At 43.8% G+C, this 10,080-nt stretch overlaps 1 protein-coding gene across 6 annotated transcripts in view; it reads right to left on the bottom strand.

The window, feature by feature from the left end:
• Positions 1–344: 344 nt before the first annotated feature.
• Positions 345–10,080, bottom strand: part of AKNAD1 (AKNA domain containing 1) — a 40,520-nt gene continuing 30,784 nt past the window's right edge. The window contains exons 10-14 of one of the 6 annotated variants that reach the window (XM_017857460.1): positions 7,669–7,791; positions 7,473–7,580; positions 4,602–4,683; positions 1,406–1,535; positions 346–660 (exon numbers count right to left, since the gene is read on the bottom strand). In XM_017857460.1, the coding sequence (XP_017712949.1) occupies positions 529–660; positions 1,406–1,535; positions 4,602–4,683; positions 7,473–7,580; positions 7,669–7,791 (575 nt within the window). In that variant the 3' untranslated portion in view covers positions 346–528. Of the gene's footprint in view, positions 661–1,405; positions 1,536–4,601; positions 4,684–7,163; positions 7,375–7,472; positions 7,581–7,668; positions 7,792–10,080 lie in introns of those variants that run through there. The other 5 variants (XM_017857455.1, XM_017857456.1, XM_017857457.1 and 2 more) reach the window with 5 other exon arrangements.

Here is a 10,080-nt window from a genome sequence, read left to right as displayed (position 1 = left end):
GTGCTCCAGTGGCCTTCCCTGTACATATATCGTGCCACACTGTGTGGCTTATATATAAAAGAAATTCCTAGTGGTGAAACTGCTGCTCTGAAGGCACATGATTTGGAATTTGTGGAACTTGGTAGATATTATCAAATGGTCTTCCAAAAAGGTTGCATTTCCGCCAACAGCATATGAGAGTACCAGTTTCCTCCATCCTCACTGACACAGGGTTCTTTCATCTTTTTTCAGACTAATAGATAAAAGGAAATTCATTGTTTTGTTCTGATTTCTTTTATTATGAGTTAGGAAGAACATAGATTTATTTTAAAATAAATACTTGTTGGTTGCTTTTGATTTTAAGAATCAAAAGTCCTTTCTTTTTTTCTTTTTCCTTTAAGTACTTTGTGTTACCCATTTCTTATGGTTTCTGTGTTTTCTCTAGAAAGTCATCTTCCTAAATTGTGTAGTAAGTAAAATACATTTTGGGGGAAGATCAAGTTTTCTTTGCATTTTTTTCTTTTGAATCTTTAGTTGCCTAGCGTTGAACTAGTATTTCAGTCGATTCCTCCACCTCTGTGCTTTAGCAAGGTCTTCTGCAATCGTTTTAATCATTTGATCTGTAGTTTCTTTCAAAATGGTTGCTGTCCTTAGGGCATGATCCAAAGCCGAGTTTAAAATCTACAGAGGAAAAGTCCACACATTTTAATTACATAAACTAACTGCTGTTTCTGTTCTTTGGGTTCTCTCATTATTAAACATTACAAGGTGGAATTTTCGGAGTATTCCTGTTTTCCACTTGGTCTATTTCTGTTTTTGAGGGTTGGTTTCCTAGGAGACCAGTCTGAGATGGAATATATTTGTTAGGGAAAGGGATTGAAAAAAAGACCAGCACGTGACTGATGAGCATGAATCAGAGGGTGAGGTCAGCCACCAGCTGGGCTGTTTCCCTGCCGCAGAGAAAGAGAAAAAAAGAACAGCTCTTAGGGGCCATTGATGGGGATTTGGGAGCCATAACCACTGAGAGGGTATTCAGGGATACAGCGCATGCGTATGGAAACATTTGAACGTGGCCTGGGGATTCGAGGCAGTGACTTGAAATAGGAAACTGTTGGCAACCCTGATCACAGTGTCACTGGAACAGACCCACTGCCTTCAGCCCCCCAGCCAGGGAAATCCTGTAGCTGAGGCACCACCCACAAATCACTTTCTCCAGGAAATTTCCCTTGGAACCAATTTAGAATAATACAGACCATGCAGCTGCTGAGGCTGTGTGTCTTTAGCTTAGTGCTGAGCACAAAATTGTCTTTAGCAGAGCTTTTTCTGAAGCCCTGATACTGTAATAACTTAAGAGCTGCCAGTTCTGTGGGCATCAAATCAAGCTTACCAGCTGCAAGGATTCTCGAATGATTTTCTAAGTCCTCACCTCAGATTTTGTTTCTTCAGTGCTATCAAAGTCACATAAGGATTTGCTTCCAGAAATCCTGCAGGAGTAGAAATGGGGTGAGGGTGTTACAGGGTCTGAGCTGTAGGTCATGAAAGCCTGAAGGTTTTTTCTGGAGGACAAAAGCACATTGATACTTGTGTCAAGCACCACCCTCAAGCACACTCCTGTTCACCTCAGCTCTGTGGTCGGTAATGGCTCTATGTGTGTGGTTTGGGTGTGGGCGGATTCGTGCACCCGCTGCCCTCTTAGCTCTCATACTCCCATGTGGCTGACCGCAGCTGGGCTTCAGAAAAACGTTGTTGCCATGACCATGAGGGTATTTACTCCCAGAATTGATCTCCTTTTCCTCTAGTACAGATAGAGGCAAGACTCTAAAGACATTTTTTATTCTGTTTTCATTCTTTTGGGGCCAACTTTCTACCTTGCATTTTAATAAAACAAATGCACAAAACTGCCAATTGCAGGTACCTTGGGTTGAGTTCATTCTGGCACCAGTGAGCTTTCACCTCAGGGAGGCAGAAGCAGTCAAAAAATAAAAGCAGCTCCTTTTGAAGTAAACAGGCTCCCCTTGCCTGCTACCCTGTGATTGCTTCTCTCTTAGGGATGGCCAGAAGTCTGCACTAGGTGAGTGAGGGGTGCAGGGCCACTGGGCTGTTCGGGTTGTGCAGAGCATGGCTCTAGGGGGTTATTTGCGTAGCCTGTGAAGGGCACAGCCTGGACTTAACGCTTTTCTTAAGCATGAGCCGTTGGCCCTGAGGGATACCACAAGAACTTGCCTATTGACAGGGCTGTCATAGAGCCACCCTCACATCTTCCTCTGGCTTCAGGTTTCCTCTGTTAAGCATTACTTTGCTACATAAAACACTTGTGAGCAATATCATCTCCAGAAAACCTCCTTTCATCCCTCTTCCCGACCATATGAGCATCAATTGGTTCTGCAAGTTATTTTAACACATTGGATTGATCCTCCAGGCAAGAGGTGGTCCAGCATCCAGGGCCCCTAACTAATGAAATACTCGGGGCAGGGGATGGCAGAGTGCAGAAGAGTCCTCTCTCTCCCCATATCCCATCACTCTCCACTGTCAACAATATAACAGCCATCGCTTGCTAAGTACTTATTATGAGCCGGGTACCATTCTAAGTGCTTTAAATGTATGGACTCAGTCCTCAATGAGTTTAGCACTATTATGATTCCCACTTTACATGTGGGGAAATGGAGGCACACTTAGGTCAAGGAACCTGCCCAACGACACAGAACCAAGACAAACCCAAGAAGTCAGTCAGGCGTGGCGGCTCACGCCTGTAATCCTAGCACTTTGGGAGGCTGAGGCAGGTGGATCACCTGAGGTCAAGAGTTGGAGACCAGCCTGGTCATGAACATAGCAAAACCCTGTCTCTACTAAAAATACAAAGATTAGCTGGGCATGGTGGCGGATGCCTATAATCCCAGCTACTCGGGAAGCTGAGACAGGAGACTCACTTGAATCCAGTGGGGCAGAGGTTGCAGTGAGCCATGATTGTGCCACTTCACTCCAGCCTGGGCGAAAGAGTGAAACTACATCTCAAAAACTAAATAAATAAATAAATAAAACCCAAGAAGTCTCCAAAGGCCACATTCTTAAACACTGTGCTAGACTATGGTAGAGGGTAGTAGGTTCAGACTGAGTGGCTCTGAGAGCAGAGCCTGAATTCTTAGCCACTCTGCAGCGCTATTGGTTCTGTCTCTTACATAGCTCTTGAATGAATACACAGACTCTATTCTTTCCATCTCCACCAACCTTGGTCAAGCTGCATCATCTCACCTGAATTATTGCACTGGCCTCTTATTTGGCCTTGTCCTCCAATCTTAACTCCTCTAATTCATTTCCACTCCCTCAGTAGCTAGACTGATCCTTTAAAACACTAAAAATCTTTTTAAATTCCCTGGTTAAAAAACTTAACTGGGGGGGGGGGGGGGGGGGGGGGGGGGGTTCCTGCCACAGTGGCTCATGCCTGTAATCCCAGTGCTTTGGGTAACTGAGGTAGGAGGATTCCTTGAGGCTAGGAGTTCAAGATCAGCCTGGGAAACATAGACCCCATCTCTACCAAAAAAAAAAAAAAAAAGAAGTAGCTGGCTGTGGTATCACATGCCTGTACTCCCAGCTACCCAGGAAGCTGAGCCAGGAGGATCACTTGAGCAAAGGGAGGCAAGGCTGCAGTGAACCAAGATTATACTCCAGCCTGGGCAACAGAGCAAGACCCTGCCTCAAAAAATTTTTTTAACTTCACCAGGGGGCCAGACACCTGTAATCCCAGTGCTTTGGGTGACCAAGGTGGGAAGGTCACTTGAGGTGGGGAGTTCAAGACTAGCCTGGGCAACATAGCAAGACTCTGTCTCTACAAATTTTTTTTTTTAATGGGCACCTATAGTCCTAGCTACTCAGAAGGCTGAGGTGGGAGGATGACTTAAGCCCAGGAGTTCCAAGCTGCAGTGAGCTATGATCACGACTGCACTCCATCCTGGGTGACAGAGGGAGACCCTGTCTCTAAAATAAAATGAATTAACAGAAAAAAAAAAAAAAAAAAAAAAAAAAAAAAAAAACCCTAATTGGCTTCCTCTTGCTCCTAAGATTCTGAAATACTTCCTGGAGCTGACAAGTCTCTATGGACTGGCCCTGACAATTCCTTCCCTCATCAGCCTCATCTTGCTCCACTGCCGCTCCCTCTTTGGGGTTCCAGTCACACCATTCCTGAACTTGCCAAGTGCCTTCTCACAACACGAAGCTTTCCTAGACTGGAATGTTCTTCACTGCCCTCAGATCCCCTTGCTAGTTCATTCATACTTACCCTTCAAAGCTCAGCTTCCCTGAACCCCCAAATTAGATCAATAGGACTTTGTACATCCCCTTCTTGGCACTTACAAAGACTATGCGGCTTCTCTGCCAAAAAAGAAAGCTCTGTGAGGGCAGGGACAGTGGCTGACTTTGTCCTGTGTCCTCAGTACCTCGCACAATGACTTGGTTTATTGAATAAACAAATGAATGATTGAAGTATTAGATAGGTTTAGGTTTGAATCCTGGCTGTACTCCTAATGATCTAGGTTATCTTGGGGTAGGTAGTTAATGCACTATCAAGTACACTGTACACACCCAACCAATAAGAGATGTTTTGTTAGTAATCATGAAATAATACTTACTTTCCTGGTGTGGGCTCATGTTCACCTTTAAAGGATTTTGAATTCACTCTCTGAGAACAGATCCGTTTGAGTTTTAAAAAAGCTGAAAATGTTAGCTATGATTAAATTCAGAGTATCAAAAATGAGCCCCAAATGGTGCATATGTATCATTCCTTGAACTTTTTGTATGAATGAAATATTTCATAAAATTTTAATAAATCAGAAAACTGGAATACAGACAACAAAGAACTTTTGCTGGGCACGGTGGCTCATGCCTGCAATCCCAGTGCTTTGGGAGGCTGAGGTGGGAGGATTATTTGAGGCCAGGAGTTTGCTACCAGTCTTCCCTGCCTCTACCAAAAAAAAAAATTCATAAACCCCTTCCATACTAACTATAAATTTTTTGTTAAGTTAGCTGGGTATGGTGGCATGTGCCTACAGTTTTGTAGCTACTTAGGAAGCTAAGGCAGGAGGCTCACTAGAGCCCAGCAGTTCAAGGAAGCATTGAGCTATGATCACATCACTGCCCTCCAGCCTGGGCGACAGAGCTAGACCCTGTCCCAAAAAAAAAAAAAAAAATTAAAAAAAAAAAGAACTTTCTATAAAGTATTCTGAACTTAGGAAAAGAAATTCAATTTTAAAAGGAGTTTTAGGCTAGGCGCGGTGGCTCATGTTTTTAATCCCAGCACTTTGGGAGGCCAAGATGGGCAGATCACCTGAGGTCAGGAGTTCAAGACCAGCCTGGTCAACATGGTGAAACCCTGTCTCTTCTAAAAATACAAAAATTAGCTGGGTGTGGTGGTGGGTGCCTGTAATCCCAGCTACTTGGGAGACTAAGACATGAGAGTCACTTGAACCCGGGAGGTAGAGGTTGCAGTGAGCCAAGATAGTGCCACTGCACTCCAGCCTGGGTGACAGAGCGAGACTCTGCCTCAAAAAAAAAAAAAAAAAAAGAGTTTTATTATCAAATAGAAACCAGGAGTTTAGGTTCGTTGGGTACTTGCTGTGTGACCTGTGCATGACGTCTGACTTCTCTGGGTTTAACTACCACATCTGATAAATGGAGGAATAATATCTTCCAAGAGGTTGGACCAAATGGGTTTCTGAAATCCTCTTCAATTTTAGGAGTTAATATTCTAGGAGTAGAAACTAATGATTATGTTGCAAAGACAATTCCAGAAAATAGAGACTAAACAGAGAGGGAAAATGTGGAAAAGTCATCATGGAAGACAAGAAGACAGAGAAAGGAAAAGAGATGAGTCAGTGACCAACAAATCTGCCTTCTCTGTCACCAGGGCTCCCTTCTCCCCTTCCCTTTCCCTCTTCTTCTTCTCTTCTGTCTTCCCCTCGTTCTCCCTCCAGGTCTCCTGTCTTATTCATTGATGTCAAGTAGCCAGGCTTCACTCACCCTCAGGAGGGTCCCGTTGGACAAGGGACGCTGGGAGAGATTGTCCCTCAGACATGCAAGGCAGGGCAGAAGCCAGAAACCCAGATTTAGTCATGCTGACCACCTAGACTTGGAGACTTGGGGCATGATGAAGAGGCACTAACCAGCTCAATCTTGATGCTTTGGTAGTCTCCAAATGTAATTTTGGATTTTACTGGAAACTCAGAATTAGAAAGCACCACCGTGTCACCTGGTCCAGTTCTAGTGCAGTGTACAGATCTACAGCATTCAGACAAAGTCCATTGCCTCCCAGTCTAAAGATGAGCTCACAACCTCCTGCCGCAGCCCACTCCATTTTCTGTCAGCTCCAATTGCTGTAAGGGTCTTTGTAACCTGGAGGAGAAGCTGCCTCCCTATGACTTCTACCCCCTTAGTTAGCTAATGGAGTTCAAGATCAGATTGTGGATGAATCCGTTGCAGCCCTTAGTTAGCTAATGGAGTTCAAGATCAGATTGTGGATGAATCCGTTGCAGCCCTTGTTCGTATACTGGCATGACACAGGCTGTAGACCTCAAGACTAAGAAGACAGTGAAGAAATCTGCCCTGTGGCTTCTCCAGCCTTAGTGACTGTCACTTCAAAAGAATACATGCAGTTGGAGGATGTGGCAGCCAGAGGTGGGGAGGGGAGACACAGCTGAGGTCAGTCAGGTAAATGACATTCTTAAGGCTTGGGCACTGGCCATGATGAAAGATAAGAAACATTATCCCTGGCGCCCTCTCCCAGAGAAGGAGAGGAAGAGCTCTGAAGGTATGAGGGCAAGGATGTGGCGTCTCAGAGAACCAGGTATAGCTGTCATTCAGGGGTAAAACTAGGAGTACTTCCTTCCCTCCTTCCTGTTCCCTTGGCACAGTTTGCCCTGCTTTTAGAACTTACCCCATTTTGCTTTGAGCTTTCCTTGTTTGGGTATGAGTTCCTTCCTTTCAAGAGCTTGGGAAGGGGCAGCCATGTCATTCATGTTTTTAAATATGTGTTTGTGGGATTTTAATTTTTTTTCAGAAAGCAAATTTTTGCATTGGAAGTTAGCAATGTGATGTCTATGGAGTGTAAAAATAGTCTATTTCTCTAGATGCTGACTCTTAGTAGGGATATATGTAAAGCATTAGCCACCTCTGAATAGCAACAATAATAGTGGTAATTATCCAGTAAGTCATTTATTTGTTCAGCAAACATTTACGGGTCGCTACCAACTTGCACTGTAGAGTCCTTAATAACTTTCAAAGTCCTTGCTCACTGCGATTTCATATTTTCTAGCCCCCGCTCAGCCTCTTGCCATCCAGGTGTAGGGCTGGATTTGGAAGTGTCAGGCGAGTGCGTAAGACCTGGGCAGCAGAATGGAGAGGCCAGGGCTTCCAAGATGAAAGCGGTGGCCAGTGTCATGTGAATGTCCCATATCTGGGACATTAGGTGGTTGGCAAGGATGGGGTCATGCAGGAGATGTACTTACAGGGTGAAGAGTTTTTGCTTTCATCTAAAGAATGGGGCTGGACAAAGGCACCCCTTTTGCTATGATTTGAGTAATTCTGTCCTGGAGTGTTGTATCTATAATGAAATTCTGGAAAGAAAAGATTAAAAATGCAGTTCATTGCCTGGGAACAGTGGCTGTCCCCACTCGCCTTTCTGAGGCCCCAGGTGAGTGTTACCTTTAGGTGGTTCCTTTCTGCAGGCTCTTCGGGAGGTAGGAATCTTAGTGCCACAGTCCTGACATTTGTTACTCTGCATTTCAGTGCCAGCATCAGAATAGAAGCTGTGTCCTGTATCAGAATCTGAAAAAGCCCAAGTTGCATGAATGAAGGGTAAGTGTCTTAATTATAGTCATAAAATACAGTGTGGAGAGCAGAGCTATAACCATGCAGGGTATGTATTTGGCACCAAAGTGCTTAACGTCCCGGCTGTGTCACCAAGGGGAGTTGCCAGCCTGGGGTAACGTTTGGGATTCCCTTCTGACAACTGAGAAATGTTTTGATAATTAACATTTCTTGTATGAAAATCTCAAGAGGTGGCATACATATTTAGGCTTAGTAAAGGTCTGCTGAATGAATGGATCTGCGGCAATTTGGCCCACTGAACTATCAGACAACCTTGTATTTGTATTTGTTTTTCCATAGTTGGCCTGATACATCCACATTCTTTCTCTCAGACCCTGCTGTGACCAAGAGCCTGTATTTTGTCATCCAGGCAACTGGAAAGATGGGTTTCTTCTATGTGACATTCATAAGCCTATAAGGGAACCTGAATCATGACTTTGCTCTCTTAGCCTCAGAGAAGCTAGTAGCAGACAGCACATGTATCTGGTGCAGGTCTAGAACCTGTCTGGCAGGCTGTGGACAGAGCAGCACTCCAGGTAAGGCCAGAGTATGAAAGCCTGGGGCCAGGCGGGTGAGCACGTCAGGCCTGGATGTCCAAGCAACATCTTGCTGCAGGACAGATGCTGCAGTGACAAAGCCTCTTCCAATGCTTCTCGCCTTACTGAACTCATGGTTAGACTCATTTTTAACATTATCTTTCAAAGGTTAAAGTGAATTCATCCCTGGCTGACAGCTTGACTTTTAACATATTATACAATATATAATAACTTCATTGTATAAGAACAAATCCATTTCATATTAGCAAATGGAATGAGTTTGAAGGCTCTGCTACTTATTAGCTATGATGGTTGAAAATATGTTCACAAATTCTTTAACATGCTATTTTTACTTTTTCTGAACCAAGGTTTCACTCTGTTGCTCCCAGGCTGAAGTGCAATGGCTCAATCACAAGCCTCAACCTTCTGTGGTTTTTGGTTGTTTTTTTGTGTTTAAATATTGGGTCCCTATGTTGTCCAGCCTGGTCTTGAACTCCTGGGCTCAAGCAGTCCTGGTTCAGCCTCCCAAAGTGCTAGGATTACAGATATAAGCCACCACACCCAACTGACACTCTCTTTAAAAGGTAGAGCCTAATTCCTCTCCTCTTGAGTGTGGGCTGGGTTTAGTGACCCACTTCTAACAAATAGAATAAAGTGGTAGTGATGGCATATGACTTCCAAAACCAGGCCACGAAAGACACTGAAGCTTCCATCTCAGTATATCTCTCCTGGATCACTTACTCTTGGGGAAGCTGCCTGCCGTGTGGTAACGACACTCAAGCAGCCTATCGGAGAGGCCCACATGTCGGGCCAATGCTCATGTGAGTGAACCATCTTGGAAGCAGATCTTCCAGCCCCAGGCACGCCCCCAGATGACGGCATCCTTGGCTGACATCTTGACCAAACCTCTCTCACGAGAGACCCTGAGCCTGAACCACCCAGCTAAAGTGCTCCCAAATTCCTGACCCACAGAAACTCTAAGATGATAAATGTTTGTTGTTTTGAGCCTTAAGTTCTGGCATACGTGGTAACACAGCAATAGATAACTAATACACTCACACTCACTCTTTGGTCCTGCCAAGTCACTTAACTTCTCTGAGCCTCTAGTTCCTTATCTATAAACATTCCTGCTTTACAGGGATATTGTGAGAGTTATGTGATAGACACTGGCAACAGTTTTCAAACTTTTGATTCCAGAACCCTTTTACACTCTTAAAACTGAGGACCCCAAACAGCCTTTGTTTCTGTGGTTTTAATCTACCATAAAATGATAATATATACCATTTTATATACCTGAGGTGAAAATCCCACCTCATTGGAGAACAGCTATCATTCAACATTCAGTCCACTGCAGATGGATTGGTAGAGAGGTACTAATTTATAGATTACTAGTTATCTTTTGCTTGTGCAGAATCATTTAGATTTCCCAAAACTAAATGAGCAGTTCAAGGTGCTTTTTTTTTAGAATTTTAAACTGAGCCGTTTAAAAGACAATTTTATTTATTATAGCATTTAAAAGTAATAAATCAATTTCATATTAACAAAATGGCATGTTTTTAATGAAAATGACTATTTCCAAAAAATTTAGTGAATAGAGTGGCATCATTTTATGTTTTGGCAAATATCTTGAATATCTGGCCTAATGAAAGGCAACTGGATTCCACAGCTGCATCTCCATCAGTTGCCTGCAATACAGCTATATAGCTGGTAA

This window comes from Rhinopithecus bieti, unplaced genomic scaffold (genome assembly GCF_001698545.2).
Source record: "Rhinopithecus bieti isolate Rb0 unplaced genomic scaffold, ASM169854v2 scaffold_46482, whole genome shotgun sequence".
Lineage (NCBI taxonomy): Eukaryota > Metazoa > Chordata > Mammalia > Primates > Cercopithecidae > Rhinopithecus > Rhinopithecus bieti.
Note: the sequence above shows the minus strand (reverse complement) of the source record. Positions and strands in the feature narration are given on the sequence as shown.